General features: G+C 32.5%; 2 protein-coding genes across 2 annotated transcripts; one reads left to right on the forward strand and one right to left on the reverse strand.

The window, feature by feature from the left end:
• Nucleotides 1-766: 766 nt before the first annotated feature.
• On the forward strand, nucleotides 767-3,558 carry LOC133675654 (calnexin homolog). The gene is made up of 6 exons (XM_062097102.1): nucleotides 767-947; nucleotides 1,057-1,126; nucleotides 1,564-2,690; nucleotides 2,782-2,853; nucleotides 2,940-3,050; nucleotides 3,177-3,558. The coding sequence occupies exons 1-6, from the start codon at nucleotides 855-857 to the stop codon at nucleotides 3,303-3,305; spliced, it is 1,602 nt and encodes a 533-aa protein (XP_061953086.1). The 5' UTR covers nucleotides 767-854; the 3' UTR covers nucleotides 3,306-3,558.
• Nucleotides 3,559-7,879: 4,321 nt separating this feature from the next.
• On the reverse strand, nucleotides 7,880-14,901 carry LOC133675296 (ribonuclease TUDOR 1). The gene is made up of 17 exons (XM_062096634.1): nucleotides 14,750-14,901; nucleotides 14,053-14,227; nucleotides 13,770-13,844; nucleotides 13,562-13,675; nucleotides 13,370-13,474; nucleotides 12,610-12,816; nucleotides 12,275-12,484; nucleotides 12,090-12,197; nucleotides 11,039-11,209; nucleotides 10,755-10,952; nucleotides 10,329-10,679; nucleotides 10,014-10,244; nucleotides 9,745-9,933; nucleotides 9,537-9,614; nucleotides 9,259-9,453; nucleotides 8,614-8,991; nucleotides 7,880-8,349 (listed from the first exon to the last, which is right to left on the reverse strand). The coding sequence occupies exons 2-17, from the start codon at nucleotides 14,209-14,211 to the stop codon at nucleotides 8,164-8,166; spliced, it is 2,955 nt and encodes a 984-aa protein (XP_061952618.1). The 5' UTR covers nucleotides 14,212-14,227; nucleotides 14,750-14,901; the 3' UTR covers nucleotides 7,880-8,163.
• Nucleotides 14,902-22,472: the final 7,571 nt, after the last annotated feature.

A 22,472-nucleotide genomic window follows, 5' to 3' on the forward strand; every position in this document is an offset into this window, starting at 1 on the left:
GGTTTCGGAAAATGTTGGCTCCTCAGCTCTTAATTACTCCAGGCTGTTTGCGTTAGGTAAGGTAAGAACAGCTCGATCTTTCCTTCTTTCGTTGCTTAAGAACTAATCTGTGGAGACTTGGAGTCTCTCAATTTGTCATTTGTCTTACAAAAAGAGATAAAGCAGGAGAAGAAATGGCGTCTACACTGTCTACAAAGAAATCCCATAATTCCATCTCCTCAGCACTTTTCTTCAACTGCCATTCTAGAGCTTGCTAATCCTTGTCAAATGTCAGGTGGTTCATTGATGTAGGAGTCAAGGTGGGGTTCGGAAATGTTGGCTCTCAACTTTTCAACTCCAGGCCATTTGCAGCGGGTAAGGGAGGACATGTTCTGATAGCTATCGTCACATGAATCTTCAAATCCCTTGAGATTCGATTCAAGCAGATCAAATAGTCCACCAACACTTCTTCAGTTAGGCCACCAACCCCACTGTCATGGACCCCAAAAAAACAATAATAATAAACGGGCCTGAAAAATGGGCCAGTGATCGAATTGGGCCTCAACGCCTAAATGGTTAGATTTTGACTAAGTCAAGCCCGTCTCGTAGAAAACACGGATTTCTTCCTTCCAAATTCCCAAACAGCCGTCACATCAACATTGCTTGTCTTTTGAACGTGGCGTAATTTCATTGGCCCAATTCACGTGGCACGTGTTGTGATTGGTTGAAACAACACGACGGCAAGTGTCTTCAGGATCCAAACTTCACTATATATCTCCACGATAACACGAAAAATAGCAATCTCGCTCATTTAATCTGGATTGAGATCGAAAATAATCGAGGTTAGGATTTATTTAGAGAAGAAAGGAGTAAAAATGAGAGAAGCAAAACGTGTCTCTCTCCGATTGGCGATTGTGTTGCTGTTAGCTTTCATTTCTTTCAATCAGCTCTTTGCTGAAGATGATACGGTAATTACTATTATTAAATAGCTTAATCACTTCTCTTAATCTGTTAATTAATCAATTAAATGTGTTTTTTTTCATATTTGACGATTTTAATTTCTCTCTGTGAGTGTAGATCTTGTATGAGTCGTTTGACAAGTCCTTCGATGGAAGATGGATTGTTTCAGAGAAAGAAGGCTATAACGGTAAAAGGAACTGAGTGATTTACATTTCTATTTATTTTGGATCTGAAGTGTGTAATTTATATTTGTTCCTTTTTCTTTTTCTTTTTAGAAAATTGGATTAGATGATTAAATGTAAATAATAATGAATAGGTTGCTTTGATTGACGGAATTGATTTGATAATATTTGGTCAAAACTTTATCTCTTATAAAATTTATTAGGTCTTTACTTAATTAACTGAATTTATTTCAGTTATTTTTCCGTTCACAATAATTTAAATATTTAAAAAGAAAAGGAATTATATTATATTTCTCTGTTTTCTTTTTGGAGTAATAATTAAAATATCTGATCTTTCAAAATTAACGTATATGGTTAGATTAGACCTTAGAATAATAACAATAAAGCCATTTTGTTTACTGAATATGGAAATGTGTGTTGATGTTTTGTTGTGGGTTTTTAGGCGAGTGGAAGCATGAAAAGAGTGAGGGGCATGATGATTATGGGCTTCTTGTGAGTGAGCCAGCTAGGAAGTATGCCATTGTGAAGGAACTCGATGAGCCTGCGAGTCTTAAGGATGGAACTATCGTTCTCCAATTCGAGACTCGCCTTCAGAAAGGGCTTGAATGTGGTGGTGCGTACTTGAAGTATCTAAGACCCCAGGAGGCTGGCTGGGTGCCCAAGGGTTTTGACAATGAGTCTCCTTATTCAATTATGTTTGGGCCTGACAAATGTGGAACCACAAACAAGGTTCACTTTATCTTGAAGCATAAGAACCCGAAGAGCGGGGAGTATGTTGAGCATCACCTCAAGTTCCCGCCTTCAGTTCCACATGACAAGCTTACTCATGTGTACACTGCTATCTTGAAACCTGACAATGAGTTGCAAATTCTGGTCGATGGAGAAGAGAAGAAGAAGGCAAATTTCCTTTCATCCGAAGATTTTGAGCCCCCACTTATCCCTGCCAAGACCATCCCTGATCCAGATGATGTGAAACCTGAGGATTGGGATGAGAGAGCAAAGATTCCTGATCCCGAGGCAGTGAAGCCAGATGACTGGGATGAGGATGCACCTATGGAAATTGAAGATGAGGATGCTGTTAAACCTGAAGGATGGTTGGATGATGAGCCTGAGGAGATTGATGATCCTGAGGCAACCAAACCAGAAGATTGGGATGAGGAGGAAGATGGTGAGTGGGAGGCACCCAAGACTGATAACCCAAAGTGTCAGGAAGGCCCAGGTTGTGGTGAATGGAAGAGGCCAGTGAAGAGAAATCCAGCATACAAGGGAAAATGGCATGCTCCACTTATTGACAACCCCAACTATAAGGGCATTTGGAAGCCTCAAGAGATCCCAAACCCCGACTACTTTGAGCTCGACCAGCCTGAATTTGAGCCCATTGCTGCTGTTGGTATTGAGATCTGGACAATGCAGGATGGCATATTGTTTGACAATATCTTGATTGCACAGGATGAGAAGGTTGCATCCTCTATTCGGGATACAACGTGGAAGCCAAAGTTTGACGTTGAGAAGGAGAAAGAGAAGGCTACCGAAGCAGCTGCTGGTACAGATGCTCTTGGTGGCTTCCAGGTAATGTACTTCACAGTCTTTTCTTCTCTTGTTGTATTTATCGGTTGCAATGTTGGGGTCATGATCTAAGCGATCATTTTAATTCTTGCAGAAGAAGGTTTTTGAAATCCTATACCAGGTTGCAGAGATTTCTTTCCTAAGCGAGCACAAGGATAAAATTATTGTAAGTTACATTTAACTTGGTTAATTCGGGTCTAAAATTTGCGGGTCTTTCATGAATGTATCCTCAATTATGATCTTTACGCGCAGGAACTCATTGAGAAGGCAGAGAAACAACCAATCATCACAATTGGTGTCCTTGTCTCCATTGTGGTGGTCATCCTCACCGTTTTCTTGAAGTTAATTTTTGGTGGAAAGAAGGTGAGTGAGTTCGTTCTGAAACGGCAGTTAGCCTTCTTATTTTCTGCCATTTTAGCGGCTTTTTTCGTACGTGGATATTGATTCCGGCACCATATAGACTGATGTTTGTGTCCATTGTGGGTGTAGGCCGCGGTGGAGAAGAAACCCGAACCAGTTGCCGAGACATCCAACACGGAAGGAAGCAGTGAAGAGAAGGCAGAAGAGAATGAGGAGCCTGCTCCTGCTCGTAAGAGGCAAACCAGGCGTGAGACTTAAAAAGTCGATGATATATCAGTTTTCACTTTTTGTAGAACTCGAGCTTTAGTTGTTTTTGTGGATTGATTGCCTTCATGGCTATATTTTTTCTTGTCATGGCTTGTCATGGATCAAACATCACAGATGTATCAGAGAGTGTAAATGATTTGATCTGTCAGGCTCGTAACAGACTGACAGTTAGCCATCCTAAAATTAGCCCTTTCTGTTTTATTTTTAGCTGTGGGTGGAATTAATACAATACGTTTTCTTGCCATGTTCTCTGCTACTTGATAAAAAAAATAATTAAAAAATATTATTTTAATGTATTTATAATGAAAAATATTTTTAAAAACAATTGCTTTTAATATACGAAATGTACTGAAAGAGTTGTGTGGTTGGTGTGGTTGTCTTGTGTTTGCAACTAGTTGTGTTGAGAGTTCTTGCTTGCATGCAGATGAAAAATATTTAATTAATATTTTTTTGAAAAGGTATAAAAAATGTTTTTTTTAGTTTTTTATTTGAGTTTTCAGAAAAATATTAATTTAATATTATTTTTTTAAGTTAAGCCCACTCAAACGTTGTGTCTGAAGTATAATTTAATTAATATTAATTTAATTAATTAAAGTTCTGAGAGTGGCGAGATGTTTAGTCCATCTCCTCAACAGGAACAGCCGAGAGGTTCCACAAGCCTATTTAAGAACCTTCTGCCCAGATTTATGTAGATGTTAAGTTCTTCCGAGGTCCAACGTTGTGTCTGAAATATATCTCATTTAAGTACTCGACTCAAAACTTGAAAAGGGGAAACAAAGTCACCATGCAATAATCACAAAAGAAAACAACTAAAAGTAGATTTCTTGTTGTCTTTGACAATATTTTTCTATCCAGCTACAATGTAATAATACTTCTGCTCTCACAAGCCTTGGTTTTGGGGTAACTTGGTGTTTTTGCATAACTCACTGGTTATTTGATGATTACACGGGGGTACGTATATCTTTTTTAATAATTTTAAATAATTAAATCACTTAATTACCTTTAATTTCAAAAAATAAAATAAACAAGTTGACAGGATATTTTGGTCTTTTTATTTCTAAAATATAGTGAAATTCAACTTTAGCTTTTATAGTAAATCTTAAAAAAACATGGAGGATAATTTGGTCTTTTTATCTTGAAATATCATTTTTTCAATCAATACAGTTGCTAACACGTGTGGGAGGCGCCGTGTTCTTTGGATGGCGCATGCAGTGCCTTTCAGTTACCAAACAAGCGTTTTCGTTGTGTTTTTAGATGCGACGTCATGTTCTCTTCCACTAGGCACGGCGTGTGCTGTCGTCATTGTGGTGATTTTTCGCCTAGTGTCCTTTCTCTCTTTTTTTTTATTTTCTCTCTCCTCACAAAAAAAAATTAAGTCCTTATATTTTTTTATTTCTATTTTTTTTTACCCTTTTACATAATGGTTGTTTTTTCAATTCATTCCCTTCAATTCTAATTTGGCATATTTTTTTTTTTTTCCAATTTGGTTCTAATTTGTTTGAATTTTTTATTTTTTTTCTTGGTTTTTTTGTGAAAGTATTGTTTATTTTCAAATTAATCCTCAATTCTAATGTTTTTTTAATATAATGTTTTTCAATTTGATTATTCTTCTTTTAATTTCTATTTTTTTCATTGATTTTTTTGTCAAGGTTTTGGTGATTTTGAATTAAATCACTCAATCCAAGTTTGTTATGTTTTGTTTTCTCTAAGTTGATCCTTGTACTTTTGATTTTTTAAAAAAACTTTTATTAATTTGTTTTTGTTTTCAGTTTAACCCTCTAATTAAAGAATTATGTTTGCCCTCTAATTTCTTTTTTGTTTTGATTTTCATTTTCATTCTTTTATTTGCTATTTTTTATTTTAAATTCTTTCGTGTAATTATTTTTTTCTCTGATTTTATCATTCGGCATTTAATTTGTTGAGAATTGAACTTCTTTGTTTTTCCTTACATGGTGTTTTTATTCTAATGACCCGTGTCACGGGCTTTAAAAGTTATCTATCTTATACCTTTTCAAACTCAACCCAAGGATCAACCCGGAGCAAGTCTCAAGTCACGAGTCAGGCGGATTAACTCACGACAACCTAATTTTTTAAAAATTTATAACTGTAAGAATGACATTGTTTCTTTTTTAAAAGGAAAAGGGCCAGTGGTTTTTTACTAGGTTTTTCTAGGGTTAATTGGTTGTTCGAGATTATAACTCAAGTTATTAGATTTTTGTTTTTTAAAATGCCCTTTGCAGCACCTAGACATTTTAAGAAAAGCGTGGATTCACAATGTAGTTTCCACTAAAAAGAGAAGCGCACTTTCTTTCAAAATAAATACGTAAGGAAAAAATAAATGTGATAGTTGGAAAATAAATATATTTCTTAGTTAATTTTATGTTTTTTTATTTTATATTAATAGTTTTTTTTCTTTATTTAAAGTGAATAGTTTTTATAGTTTATTTTTACAATTTAGTATTGCTACGTTGTAGTAATCTTTTGACAAGTAGAGATTTGAATGATTAAAAAAATATTTTAATTATTTTTCTATATTTATAGTGTTCTTGATCTTTTAAGATTTGTAACAAGCTCTTCATCTTTCACTCTTATTTTTTGTTAATTTTCTTATTTAGAATGATGCTGTTATTTTTCTATAAATATTTGAATAAAAAAACCAACTACAAATCTAATATAAAATACAATCATTTAAAAAAAAGGCTATTAGTCTCATTCAAGTTTTCATGATTAGATATCGACAAAGCAAATTTAAATGTTAAATGTAAATTTGATCCGTGCATAAAGTTATCATCTTATTAGCATGTTTTGTCCTTGAAAGAAGGCTTGGATACCCTTTTATGGCTTCTGGTGATTGTTTCTTATTATAGTTGAAAGAGATTGATGCTTTTGACAGTTTCAGAGAGTTGAGATTTTTCATTAATAGGCTTGTGGTGAGCTATAAATTTTTTTTCCCTGACAAAACTAATGTTTCAATTCCTTTCACTTAAAAACATATGATAAGCACCTCCACAACATCCAAAAAAAAAAAACAACAAAAAAAAACTAATCTATTAACCCAAAAAAAAATAAAAAACACCGAATTAAATTGAGTAAGAATTTTCTTTCTCAGCCTATATTTGTTTTTTTAAACAACATTGAGATTCAAAATAATCATCATCAAACTTTTCTTATCAAATGAAACTCATTAATATCAAGTTTAATTTTTTTTGTTGATGAAATGGGTGTTAATCATGATTTCCTCTCTTCAACTGGAAGCCAACAACCTCCTCTCTTCTCTATCTAAATTAAAATTAAAAATAATAAAGTTTTCATAGCAAAAATGAAATTCAAAAAATCTACAAAGACCAAAAATGTATCATTGAAAAAGTACTAACATCAAAGTTAATTTTTAAAACAAACTATAAAACTACCACTCATTTTCTCTATCTTTTTCACCTTGATGCTTTGAATTTGTCCTCTTCTAGTAATCTTACATAAATTGACCTTTAATTTAGTACACAAAAATCAAAATTAAAAAAGAAAAAACATTGTTGGGATGAAAAAAAAACATTCTAAACAATAAGTCTAGATCCGCAATGTAATTTACATTGTGAATCCCCGTGCTTTTGTTAATATTATTGATTTTAGATCCTAACTAACTAACATGTTTTTGTTAATATTCATCTGTTTGTTTTTCTGTTTTAAAAGCGTTTTTAAAAAAAAATTAAATTTTTTTTATTTTAAATTAATATTTTTTTTGATATTTTTAGATGTGCGCTAATATTAAAAATAATTTTTAAAAAATAAAAAAATATATTATTTTAATATATTTCTAAATAAAAAACTTTTTAAAAAACAAACACAACCTGCGTATAATTTCCACAGCTACCACAGCTACATGTGTTGTTCAAGTATATAAGCTACATATAATTTCATGGGCTAGCTTTTAAATTGTTTTAAGCCATTGTTGTGTGAGAATCATGCCTCATCTATACCTGAGCCGTAGCTGAAAGAAGTACTATAAATGGTGTTTGAACTTCAAAACATGAGCCTAAAACTTGGAAGGATAGGATAGAAGATGTTAGTAATAATTATTTTTTAAAATATTTTTTATTTAAAAAAATATTATAATAATATTTTTTTAAAATAAATTATTTTATACGTGTACATATTAAAACGATTTAAAAAAATTAAAAAAAATAATTTAACAAATAATCAAGTTGAAACTTATTCCCAAACACCCCAAGTGACAGACCAACTTTCCAAAACCAACTTTTCTCCCTTAAAAAATCATTAAATCATTAAAAAATCAAAAGGATTTATAAAATACCATAACAGTCATATAAAATTATATTTTTCATCCTTAAATATCCAAATAAATTAAAAGGAACAATTAAATATCAGTTGAAAAAAACGAACAAATAGATTTTAAGAAAAACCAGGAAAACAAATCCAACCTAAAAAGCACTTCAAGGAGGCGCAAGCCTTGAGGCCTTGCGCTTCATTGAAATCCAACGCATGAGGCTAATAAAGGCGCGCCTCTTGACAACACTGAATAACGAGTGAACTGTGACGAGTCCAATGGATAGATAATACAGATGCATTATCAACTTTGTTGAACAAAAATTGTTTATAACGTTGCAAATAACGACTGAACCGACTGGGTGCTGTTCACCTTATTAAGATGTGTAAAAAAAATTGTTCGCTCACCTACAAAGAAAATCTTAAACGAAAATAAGAGGGAAAGAAAGGACAAAACTGAAGTTTCAGCGGAAACATCTCCTTGTTCTCTCATCCTACAACTTAAAACTCATCGGAGCCCAGTCGGGTTTTTTTTTATCATAATTTACCTGAGGTAAATAAATTGCAATCACCTACGACCACCGGTCTTCTTAACAGGAAGGACATCCTCGTCATCTGACTCGATATCTCCATGCACCCACAGCCCACGCCTATCAGCCCGTGCTTCATCCTGGAATTTTTCCAAATTTTCTAGCGCCACCTTCCTTTCCATCGAGTCCCACTTCCTCATCTTTTCTATCCTGGCAAGCCCTTCCTGAAATATCCATGAAATTAAATTAGCCTACAGAAAATGTACTAAATGCTTGCCAAGTTTCCTGAAATATCCAAGATTAACACATGGTGTCGTTTACTAAACCTTCACCTGCTATTAACAACAGAGATCTTACCCAATGACAAGGTGATTAGTTTTCCTGAAGTTTATGGGAGCCAGTGTTCACAAGACGTGAAAAAAAGCTTTTTCACAAGGTTTAACATTCATCCAATCATCCTTGAAGAACATGAAAAACATTACTCATACCTGAACTAGGGCAGCATTTAAGCTGATCTCTGAATCAACAGCGACCAGAGTTACAACAACAACTGGCCCTGTTCCCTGGCCTTTAACTTTCCCTCCAGAAGCATCCCTTTCTTCCACCTTTGCCCTTAACTCTTTTGAACTGTTTAATGTGTTATCACTAAAATACTGAGCTGCTTCTGGACCACAATCATCCTCCAAGCTTGGAACTTTAATGTAAGCTAAGCTGCACAGCTGAGCAAGACCAGGTGCCGCTGACACTGATGGATCAAGAGGCCGTATGTGACTGTATGGAACCTCCTCCTGATTGCCATAATCAATGTAGAACACCTCAAACTTGTCCCTGGGAGACTCAACGCCTCCGCGAGGTGCATTCACAATCTTCACAAGTCAAACAGGAAATTTGAGATCGATCTCGATGAGCATTTATAGGAATGACATAGATCCAATGATCTTAACAACAAAGATAAATAAAGAAACTATGATTCTATTAAGCCAAGTGATGAAAGCATAACATCTACAGAACAGGAGATGGGGACATTCAATCAATGAAAACAAACTGTGAAAGTTAAACTACAGTTAAAATTTAAGCTTTGATTGGATAAAAAGTGGATGAAGATTGAAACTAAGTAGGAGGCTAATTCTCACCATTGCTCGGTTCCATGAATTATCTGCGCTAAACTGAGCAAGCACAATGTCACCCTTCTTGGGATTAAAAGCACCAATTACAGGAGCCTCTTGGAGATTGAGGGAGGCAAGCTGTTGCTGAATAGAGGCTATTTTCTTATCCTCAACTATCTGGACATAGAACCTACCACCATCCAAGACTTCGGTAACCACTACCTGAAAATAGATATTAAAATGGAAAAATCAGAGATTGTGGTCCAACATATGAAAGCTATGTCATTCAATAATATCTCCACTACCTTGAGCACTTCTTTCTGTTTGCTTTCAACAACAGGACCACTACTGATTTCCTCTCCTTCAACATAATTCTCCCAAATCTGCAAGAATTTTCAGATTTTTTACTTGGTGATACGATAATCAAGAAAAGAACAGAAGATGCAGTGCATACTTAATGCATTTTTCAAAGAAATCTTTTGAAGATTAATAAGACATGATAATACTTCTTACCTTCAGTTTCTGCCTCTTGGCGGATTGCTCAGCCTGTTCAAGAAGATGTGCATCAGGAATCCTATCAGTGCCAAAGGAAGTTTGAAACCTTGCAAGGCCAGCTTCAAGAAGTGTCACTGCCATGTTAGTCCTTGACTCCCACAAGGATCCCAAGAAAGTTCCGGTTCTATCAACAGTTTCCACTTCAATCTGTGTGAAGGTACATTCATCAGAACAAGGAAACAAATCAAGTGGCAAAGCAACCAGATTGAGAAAGGTAAAAATTATACTTCAACATCTCTCTGCATTATCTTTCGTCTCATAAGAGCTATTGCTTCTTCTGAGTAGGGTTCATCACGACCAGGACATCTAACACCAGAGAATGAGAAGGCAATGCTACATGTTTCCTTGGGAATCAACAGTTTAAAACGATGACCACTAAGGACGTATTCAACAACAGCAGATATCCTCCTACTTCTGTGCAGGAATGGCAAGAAGTCTTTTGCTTTCTTGGATGATGACTGTAATAAACACAAAGAGTTTATATGTTAAGACCATGCAGTAAAAAAAGAGATTGCCTTTAGCACAATTATTATAGTTCTAACCGTGGTGAGGTCTGTAATATGCATGACTGGAGGGTCCTTTGCAGAATGAATCCCTTTCTTTCCAGCAATAGCTCTTGATTCAGCAGCAAGAAGGGCATCATAAAAGTTTGATCTTTCCTCAAAATCTCTATGCCGAATCACAGTGCCAAAGCCACGAGAAACCACTAGCTCAGCAACATTAATCCCAGGTTGCTGGCCAGCAGCAGTTGATGGAGCTGTCGAGGCTTCATCACCTTTAGTGGGAGACAGCAGAAAGATTGATCCAAAATCCATAACTCTTGCATCTCCAGGAACAGGGGCAGCTGTGGGTCCATCTGTCATCTTCCTAGAATATTCCATTCTCACATTCACCTGAAAAACAAATAATCATTATATGTGATGGTTTTTTCAAACATCAGAATGAAGAAGTTGCCACAGCTTCCATACTTGTCGTCCAATAAGGCGTGTCCTCAAAAACTCCTTAGCTTCCCGGGCATAAGGAGCAGGTTTTTCATCTCTACGAGGATTGCCCATTTTTGGACACCTAATGCTTGAAAGATTGACTCGTCTCTCTGCCAATGGACTGCCATAAGGCACAGAATCATCCGCCACAATGACACAATCACCACTTACAACCTCCACTACCTAAAGAAAAAACAAAAGTAACTGAGAAGAAATCTCTACTAAATTAGAGATGAATTAGCATGAGCAAGGAATGGACCAACTGCTACCTTTCCAGTAAAATTCTGATCATGGATTGCTTTTGAATTTGTAGCAGGGGGTACATAATTAGTCCAGAACCTCAATCGACTTTTTTTGGCTTGCAGTTCTGCAGTCTTCAGCTGCCGTTTAGCATCTTCTTCCATCATGTTTGCACTCCATTCAACAAATTTTGCCAAACCCTAAATTAGGAGAGATAGAGAGATTCAGAATACCCATATATCTGAAGGATACTGACAAATACTATTAGAAGCAGTAAAGCATCCAAACATGAACAGTTATTCTTAAAACTGAGTATTGGAAACTGCATCAAAGCCAAGAAGGTTGTCTCAAACCAGATACCAGCATGCAAAGGGGGAAATGTGGCTCAAAAGAAAGCAGGAGTGGGGGCAAAGGACCATAATTTTACGATTAATAAGCAAACCACATAAAAATTAGAACCATTTCCACAAAATCCACTTTAATTTTCATGTGCAGTATATAATCAATCAAGCCTTCAAAGAAACCTTTAATATGCAACAGAAAACCCAAAGCATATAAGCTCCGATATTTGTCTTAAGGTAGCATGAACTATTGACAATAGCTCTAGATTTACAAACTCTGCAGGAATCTAACTAAAGCACAAACTACATCTTTCTTCCTTTATATAGCAACTAACCAAATACAACGAAAACAAAAACAACATTGTACTAAACACATGTTCCAGTCTTAGGTGAAACATGTAGATGGAATAAATTCGGTTCCATGTTCAAAATTCTTTTTCCATACAAATACTGCACATGCGTGTTTTTACCCTATTCCCTAGTCTGTTTCACAATGATTGATCCGTCCATCCTGCTCAGTAAATGTCAAACCTAGAACCTATTCAGATCCCCTCAACTTTTAACTCCTGGCACTTGATCCAATGCCACAAGGCTGAATCCAGAAGTGAATGTTCACAAGCTTGCATCAAATGACTGAACAGGCCAAGGCAATGTAAGGCAACTCTTTCATTAGTTATATTGCAAAGCATTAATTAACATCAATGATTAACATAATGGCACAGCACGATTCAGCACATACGTTTTCAACAAGCTCTAGTGCCAAGTCCTTTGCAGATTCCCCATCAGGATAGTATACTGATCCAATCAAATTGCTGAACTTGTCAACACCTTCCAGAACAATGCGGACCTATAAATTCAAATAGAATTTAGACTGTATCTGAAAAAAAGCAAATAAAATGAAAGCTTAAAACAGTATTTACTTACATCCCTGTTCAAAGTACGTAGCTCTGTAAAATATTTGGCTTCCATCCCAAATGGATCAGGAGCAACTTCTGGAGGAGCTGCTGAGGCTGCAAGTCTCTGTGCAGATGTTAAAGGGGCACGAGTTTCAGATGTGTCACCATTTGTTCCATTAGAGGTTGTTACAGTTTCACCAACAGTTTCTATTGCAGCTCTTTTACCCATTGATGGGGCCTAATTTAAGGGGATCCAAGTGTTAGGCATTTATGGACCATGCACCATCACCAGCAAATAACACAGATGGGCAAGGAACAACTCAAGGTATAGAAACATTGCTAATCAGTTTGCAATAACCATACCTGTATTCCAGCAACAAACACTTGAACAAATTGAAAGTCTGGAAGCAAGTAGACACGGATGGTACTGCCATCACGAACCTGCTCCACAATGCATTCCATGGGTGTTCCCTTGTTTGCAGCTAGCAGACCCATAGCATCAAAATTACTCGAATCACCAATGGCAGAGGGGGGTAGATTTCTGATCGATGCCTCTGAGGCTCCTGGTGCCTAGGATCAGAAATAAGAGAGGACTGGGCATTAAGTCAAATTCTGTCGCGTAGATTTACATTCCAAGAACATGATTGGAATTCTTAAAGCAACTTGTACAAATCTAGCACATAATTATTGAGGTCACTAAAGAGGCTGTATTATTTTTTTCCTGAACTCAGAAACAAGCCCAGCTCAACTTCAAAAAAATCATGCAATTAAATAATTTAGTCTTGACCATTCAGATCATCTGTACTGTGACTGAGTCCAAGTCACATCAAACAGTAGGCAAAGGAGATCTAGCCAGGAATAAAATTTCAATTGTCCCTATTTGAACTCAATGGCAGAAAAATTCAAAAGGCTAACTTGTATCTAGTAAGGATGATGCATCCAGAAAGGTGCAACTACCCTGTGTGAATGTGAATCATCACTCAAAAACCTCTAATCATGGCTACTTGATAATAAATAGATTTTTTTATTAAGGTAACAAGAAGTGTTCTGTACTGCTGTACTGTGTGTAAGGAACCATGCACCGGAAATTAAAATTTATCATGCGTGGACATGGGGAGCTCACCTTACTCCATCTGCCCAGACCCTGCTGTTTAGCTTGCTCCTCAAGGCGTAGGAGCTCAGCAAGAAAAGGACTAGCTTCACCTTTTTGCTGACCCTGCTCCCTAACCTGAACATAACAGATTCAGTATGATCCCGAAAAAACAAGCAAAAAATCATATCAAGGTAACCTGTCAAAAAAAAAAAAAAGATCCACCTTTGCCCAGCCTTCAGAAACAACCAGCAATGCAACATTTTTTTCACCAAGGAACACAGAGCCGAATTCTCGGCCAATGGATGGAACAGCGTAATCTACCTTGAAAGTCACTTCCTGTGAAACCAAAAGAAAGTTCCAGATATCAAGCATAAGTTGATAAGCCAAAAAAAAAAGCATCAAACAGAGGAAATATTTCAACAGCATTCACCTTTCCTATGCAGAGCTTCCTCAAATACTCTCTGCTGTTCCAGGCAAATGGCTCATCTACACCACCTCTGCGAGCCTAAAAATCAGAAAATGAACATAAATTCACAAAACTAAACTTGTAAAATCAGCTCAAGGTCTAATTTCACATTCATGAAAATACAACTCTAACAATTAACACCAGACACAGCATTACAATCATAAAACCTCTCGTACACAATCTTTTCAAATTTATTAGCGACTTCCAATCATTTCAGTTAAAACGTGAAGAAAAGCCCAAGCGTTACCAATCTCGGGGCAATGAGAGAGGACAAAGTGATAGTCTTTTCCGGTGGAGGGCCAGGCTTACTGCTAGTCATAGCCATTATCACCAAGCTATCCCCTGAAGGAACTGCTTTCACTTTTCCTCTGTACCATCCTGTAGCTCCAGCTGTTGACGTCGCCATCCTCAACAGCTAAGATCTACAAATTACAACATCATTTCCATCCATAAAGTTTATCAGACTTCTCGCTACTCCAGGATAGTTACCATAAATCATGAAAAATCAAAATTTAGCTCATAATTAATCAATTAGCATGATCAAACACTAATTAATTTTTTCAAATCAAAACAAAACAAAAGCATATAATAAAAAAAATCAAAACTTAGCTCATTGTTAATTAATCAACATAATCATCACTTATATTATCGATCAAGCTTTTTTATTGATTAAAAAATAATCACAGCAACATGCAAAATCAAAAAATTTAAAAAATATAGATCATTAAAGTAACCAAAAACACCAGATCCATTACATTGAATTCACCAGAACTGAAAAAACTACACAAATCATCACATGCATCACTGTACAGTTACTCGATCTGCAATTCGAATTCGATAAACATTACAAAAACAAAATTGAATCATAGAAACCGCGAATTAAAAAAAAAATATCAACTGGTTGATCGTCATGAGATAAGGAAAGATCTGTCAATTGCAATTACCTCGATCTCTCGAGATATTATCACAAGAAAATGCTGTCTGTGCTTTGAGAGAAGAGAAACAGAGCGCGAGAGAGATCAAGAGAGGGACGGCGAGACAAGGAGTGAAACAGAGGGAAGGAGGGGAGGCTACAAGATGTCAAATATAAAAGAGAGGAGGAGGAAGGTGACAGTGATAATACCCTTGTTTTTTTATAGAAATTACTAGAAATGCCCCAAAAAAGAATTGGAAAGGAGGAGATATAAACGTGTAGTAATTAAATTTACAGAAAAGAAAATCTCTAAAAAGTTAGGAGGATTGGATGGGATTGGATATGGGTTTTGGGGGTTTTTTTATATAATTTAATGCCTTTGTCTAATCTCTTAGGACACGGAGGGAGGAGGGGGCTATTACCGTCTCACATCAATAACGCTTAAAAACTGGGTTGGTAAAAATCTCTCTTTGATGATGTACCAAATTTCAACGTGTAATTGCCTTTGGTGGTGGTTTTGCTTGTCTTAGATTTTAATGACATCTTTAATGATAGATTAGTATAAGTGGGTTTGACTAAATTTTTTTTTAATGAAAACGAGTCCTAGTATGATCGACAACGCGATGTCACGATATCAATGCATGTTATGTACAAATATAAGATGTTATCATAATATAATATATGGTAATAGTTTTAAAAACTATGAAATTATGAGATTATGAGATTTTAATTTTTAAGATCAATATTGGAAGCGAGAAAAATAATTTTAGTCATTCAAGTTTGATTTATAATAAAAATTTTGTTTCAGTTTTGTTATAAGGCTTCTTTTAGAAGTTTTTTAGTTTGATAATTTTTAGTTTTATTTAATAATCCGTAAAAAATTTAAAATTTAATAAATAAATAAAAAGTTTTAGCTACATTGATTTTGATCAGATCGATCTTATATGTATTATGTGACGTCACAATTTTAACTTATGTTATATGTAAATAATATGCTATCAATGCATGTTGTGTATAAATATAGTATGTTATCATAATGTATGGTAGTAGTTTTTAAATTATGAAATGATTCAATTATGAGATTGTTTTTTTAAGATCAATATTGGATACTGGATGTGAGAAAAATAATTCTAGTCATTCAAGTACAAGAGAAAAAAAATATTCTATTTCGGTTTTGATAAAGAGCTTTTTTTAAAAAAGTTTTTTAGTTGGATAGTTATCAATTCTCTGTTTTTATTTAATAATATCTATAAAAAATATAGAATTTATTAAATAAAAAAAAATTTAGCTGCATTGATTTTAATCAGATCATTCGTATATGTGTCATGTGACGTCACAATTTACGTATGTTATATGTAAATAGTACGCCATCAATGCATGTTGTGTATAAATATAGTATGTTATCATAATGTATGGTAGTAGTTTTTAATTTATGAAATGATTCAATTATGAGATTTTTTTTAAGATCGATATTGGATACTGGATGTGAGAAAAATAATTATAGTCATTCAAGTACAAGAGAAAAAAAAATATCCTATTTCGGTTTTGATAAAGAGCTTTTTTTTTAGAAGTTTTTTAGTTGGATAGTTATCAATTCTCTGTTTTTATTTAATAATATCTATAAAAAAAATATAGAATTTATTAAATAAATAAAAAATTTTAGCTGCATTGATTTTGATCAGATCATTCGTATATGTATCATGTGACGTCATAATTTACGTATGTTATATGTAAATAGTACGACATCAATGCATGTTATGTATAAATATAGTATGCTATCATAATGTATGGTAGTAGTTTTAAAACTATGAAATGATTCAATTATGAGATACTATTTTTTAAGATTGATATTGGATGCGAGACAAACAATTTTAGTCATTCAAGTTTGAGAAAAAAAACATCTTGTTTTGGTTTTGATAAAAAAAAAATTTAGAAATTTTATAGTTGGATAGTTATTAATTCTATGTCTTTATTTAATAATAACTATAAAAAAATATAGAATTTAATAAATAAAAAAGAGTTATAGTTACATTGATTAGATCAAGTCACAATTTAAAAGCATGTTATATGTAAGTACATTATATGTAAATAATATGATTATATTAATATATAGTTGTTGTAATTAATATTAATAGTTTGTAAGTACATTATATGTAAATAATATGATTATATTAATATATAGTTGTTGTAATTAATATTAATAGTTTGTAAATGACCTTATAACTCAATCATATGATTTTAATTTTTTGGATTTGTGATTTAATAAGAGAATTAATTGCATCAACACGTCATTGTTATTCAATAATATCCATAAAAAAAAGGTAAAAAAAAAATGGTGAAAGGAATACTTAACCTTCTCGATTTTGATTCTATCGATAGTAAATATAATTTTGTCAGTATGCATTGTAATGGACATTAGCTATTTGTTAACCACTTCCTAATTCGATCACGTGATTCCAATTTTCTAGACTGATACTGGATAACAGAAAATTAACTTTATCTATTCAGTTCGAAAGGAGAAAAAAATAATTTACCTTCCGGGTCTCTTTTTTAACTCTTGATATTCAGAGAAGGCATATTTTTGGAAAGTAAAGCTTGTTTTTAAAAATGTTTTTTTAATTTTAAAAAATATTTAAATGATTTTTTTAAACAAATATTTTAATATTAATATATTAAAATTATTAAAAAATACTAAAAAAATTATTTTAAAGCAAAAAAAATTCAAATTTTGATAAAAAAAGGTTACACCATAACCCAAAAGAGATTTAAATCGTTTTATAACTCAATCACAAGATTCCAACTTTCTGGATCAATCCCTACAAACAAAAATCAACTATGATCTTTCAAGTCCAAAAGAAAAAAATAATTTCTTTCTTTCAAAAAAAAAGTTTCTCTCTCGGTGGTTTGCTAAGCAATTGCATTAACTTTTTTATTTTAATTTAATAATATTGATTAATAAGTTAATATTTAATTTTCAAAGTATATAAACAAATAGGATATGCTTTTCCAATCTCATTGACTAGGAATGATTAATTTCACAACAAAAAAAAACTTCTTCTCCAAAGCTGAAAACGGAGCAAGATATGTAATCTTTTAAGAAAAAAATTATAATTTATATTTTTTATTTAAATCTATATTTTCAAATTACAGTCACAAAAATAATTAGATTTCATTCATTTATATGGCATAATGGAAGATGATTTGTATTTTGTTCTCGCTGCAAATTTAAAACTGCTTAATTAATTAATATACATCATAATATTTTGTTCAAACCATAAATTTAAAAGCATTTTATTAATCAATACACATCACTATTTCGCACGAGTCTCATTGAAAAATTTATCTTAAAATCATGATTATTAATAAAAAAAACTATAATTTATATATATATATTAAATTTATTTTTTTAAATCACAATAATAAAAACTATCACAATAAATTATGTGTAGAATTACTCTCCGCATTAGTATCAAAACTTGAACTTTCAAAAACAATGTAAGAATGGAGCCAATCAATGACATGTTTAACTTTGATATAAGATGGTTTGAGAATACATTAAATTAAACGAAAAAAGCTAGATAATATGATCGTGTCTAATTTGTATATCCTGTTTAGTTTATTCCGCATGGATACATGTCTACATGATCACCATGCATCATCAATTCCCCATCCACATCAAGGTAATTAAAATAAGGCCCTGTTTCTTGATAACTTGACTATAAAAAGGGTCTTCATTAGTGAGCAATTAAGTTATTATATTTCCATTTAATCACTAATAGTCCTTTTCTTTTCACAAATCACCGATAGTCTAACAGAGATCAGGAGCACAATAACTCGGTCAAAATATATCCCTTACAATGTCATCAAAACCAACTTGAATATATTTTGTCAAGAAAAGTGGGCATTAACTATTTATGCCCACAGGCATTATTTTTTTGTTCAACTGCTGACACGTTTTTATACATATTTATCAAACCCACTTAATTTGGTGCATGTCTCGGATTATGGTCCAACCCGTATTCTAAAAAAATTGATTTTTTTATTTAAAATTAATATTTTGTAGTGTTTTTTTAATTATTTTGATGTACTGATATCAAAAATATTTGTTTAAAAAATAAAAAAATCATCTTGATGCATTTCTAAGTAAAAAATATTTTGAACTGTTACCACTATCACAATCTCAAACAGGCCCATAGCCTTCACTTTGTATCGCATTTCAAACGAGGTTGTGTAAATTTTATTTTTATTTTTTATCTATTTTTGAATTATTTTGATATATTAATATCAAAAGTAATTTTTTTAAAATAAAAAAATATTAGTTTAATATATTTATGAGTAAAAAAATATTTTAAAAAGTAACCGCTGCCACACTCTCAAACACCCTTAATAATAACCAATAATCTAATCCAAGTAAAGTTTTATTTCAAATTGTTTTTAACATTCATTTTGTTAAATTTAAATTACCTAATAAATTGAGTTGAGCAAACATAGATGACCTAAAAGGTTAATATAGTCAAATCCACTAAAAAATGACCGGGTCAAAACCATAAATTTCTTTTATGAAAAACGGAAACTACATTGTTTTTAAACAAGGAAAATAGACCGGGTTGACCCGTGACCAGTAAGTTGACTGGATAACCAAATGACCCAAGTCCTAGACCATATCAGGCTCCAGACCAGTATGACAACCATGCTCTTACGCACCTCATTCATAGTAATTACCGCAAAAGCAAAGGCGAAACGTGAAAGAGACAGTCTTTAACTCTTACACTATTCAATCTGTACTATTTGCGGTAAAAAAAACAGACACTGTTGGGACTCACTGTGATGACGGATGAGTTGATCATAGTGAAAAGAAAAGCAGATGAATTTGATTCTGTTTTCTGACGAAATTGTTACCAGTAGGGGTTGATGCTATCTCTCTTCTCCTCCTGACAGCAGAGAGTGATAGCACGGGTTAGCATGTGCATATTTAACACGTGCACGGTACTGGTATCCTGTCTTCGGTGTCCTTTTTGCCAGAACATTAGGATAATGCGATAAATTTCGATGGAGTAAGTTATAATATAGTCCTTTTTTTTCTATGATTTTGTAAGCTAGTCCTTCTTATTTTGAAAATCATAAGCTAGTCCTCTAGCTAGAGTTGACTTTTAGTCCTTTTCTAAATGTCCAACTTGCCCTTTTTAAATAAACTCTTGATCCTGTTTGTAACCAGTGAGACTGGAAAACTTGATTAGAAATGAAGGAGAATTCAGTAGTAATAATAATAATTAACTTGTCGTGGGGCATTAAGAAATAACCAAGTGACAAACGACTAATAAAATACAGGTATTCAATATTGGGGTTTTAAAATTAAAAGAATTAACTAACTATTTCGCTAATTACATTGATTATTCTCGAGATTTATGTAATTACATTGATAATTCTCATTCTTTGATGCAATCACAGCATAAGAAAAACTGAGATTTATTTTCAAAAATATTATACATCAATTAAAATTAAGATTATATTTGCTATGATTTTTATAGATTGATTTAAGTTTTTCCTTAACCATTGAAGAAAAAGTATGCTTGATTAATTAAGAATAATTCTTGATTTAAATAAAGAAATTATTACAAAATCGAGTCAAAGTTTTGCTGTAATCAGAAGTTAAAATCTAAATCTTAATTTATGGATTCTAACTTATATTATATTTTTTTAAAAAAACTTAATCTTAGTTATTGATATAAAAAAATACTCTCAACTTAAAATCATTTTGACTTACTTTTATTATAAATTATTCATAGAAAAATAATTTTTGAATTATAACTCAAAGTTAAAAATTATGCTACATAAGCCTTGCCAAATACCATCTAAGTTTCGTTCTTCAATAATTTTAAAGCACGTTCCTCACATCGACTCGATATATCCAAGGAAATTAATTTTTCTGGTGTTAATCGCAATGCTGTAATCTATAAATAAGAATAAAGGGCGTAAATGTTTTTAACTGTCAGGTCAAACTTTTCATATTTAAATTATTATTGAAAATATCAACTTAATCCAAACGTTGTCTAAATTGTTCAGGGGAAATTTCTTTTCAGGTGTCGACAGAAGAGGCCAAGTGGGCTTGCTGGGAATGGGCACGCACTCATACTAGTGCCCATTGTCGTTGATTACAATGTGCGGCAAGTGGTATTTTTTTTTTTTAAACTATAATAGTTAGTGTGTCTAGAATACAAGTGTGATTTGTTTTTTTACGAACCCGTACAAAAAACAAGCTTTTTGTACACTAAATGAATTATACATTAAAAATACAATCATATCTCACCATATTTTTATCTCAAACACCATACCATTTCAAAACGTCATGCAAATCTTATTTTTAAAAAATTATAATTTTTTTATATATTTTTAGATTTTTTTAATGTAATAATTTTAAAAGGAATTTTTAAAAAATTAAAAAATATTATTTTAATATATTTCTAAATAAAAAACACTTTAAATCACAATCATCACTACAGTGTCAAAAGCATATTTTTTATTATTATAAATTATTTTTTTAATATTTTAGCATGCTAATATTAAAAATAAATTTTAAAAAATAAAAATGAAAATATTTTAATATATTTCTAAATAAAAAAACTAAACACAGTAAAAAACAATACCTAAATTGTTGCATACTAATGGATGGTGAAAAGGACTTTTGATTCATTCGAGAAACTGTTTCTTGATTTTCCTCGTCAAGTAAAATACAAGATGTATTTCCTACTGGCAACCTGCCTGCCTCCTTCGAAAGAAAAGAAAACCCGTGAGCCATCCTTTGTCCAATGACTCACACTAAGCATGAAAAGTGGTTGCCATTCCCATTGGCTTTCATAAAATAAAAATAAAAAATCTCAATTTAGCCTCCAATTTACTATTCCTTCTCAGTTGAATCTTAAATCTATGAATTTTATTAATTTAAGTCTATAATATTTCTTAGATAGAGAGTTACGTCACTTTATCAATTTCTTTTGGTAGTTTAAGTATGTAATAAAACAACCTCAATTTAAAGAAAACTTACAATAAAAGAAAGAAAATAAGCCCTAACATTTTCAGTTTGATATGCATATTTACTAAAACGACAATACTTCTCTTTAATTTACTAATGAGCCCTGATATTCTCAATATTTACTAAAACGAAAATGGTTTGAAAATCTAAAATAAAATGGTGATGAAAATTAACAATCAAAAGGATTTGATTGAGAATTTTTCGAAACATTTGGGGATATTAAAAAAATTAATAGATTTTGAACTCAATCAAAAATGAATTTATAGGTTTGAGACTAATTGGTTTTACTTAAAAAAAAAACCCACGTACTGGATTGTGAGTGCATGGTGGAATTAGAAGGAATTTAGTAATGCGATCAAAAAATTGTTTGTTTAAAATTTAATTTTTTTATTTAAAATAATTTTTAATATTTTTAAATCATTTTGATATACTAATATTAAAAATAAAAATAAAATTATTTTATTACATGTATAATTCCCCTTAACAGAAATATTTATTAGATTTTTTTTTTATCATCAAGGAGGAATTACTGTCCCACTACTTGCGGCGAGAATGCACTCCTCTTTCCTTGTTTTCAATTTTATTTTTATATTCAAAACATCAATTTTTTTTGCCGGATTTGCTTTAAAGAGGGAGGCTAGTCGGTAAGATCACTAGATAATTATGTTAGCTAGCAAACGTTAATTCTAAAATCTAACCCCACGTAAATTAAAACCAATCAGCG

Source organism: Populus nigra, chromosome 16 (assembly GCF_951802175.1).
Source record: "Populus nigra chromosome 16, ddPopNigr1.1, whole genome shotgun sequence".
In the NCBI taxonomy this organism is placed as follows: Eukaryota; Viridiplantae; Streptophyta; class Magnoliopsida; order Malpighiales; family Salicaceae; genus Populus; species Populus nigra.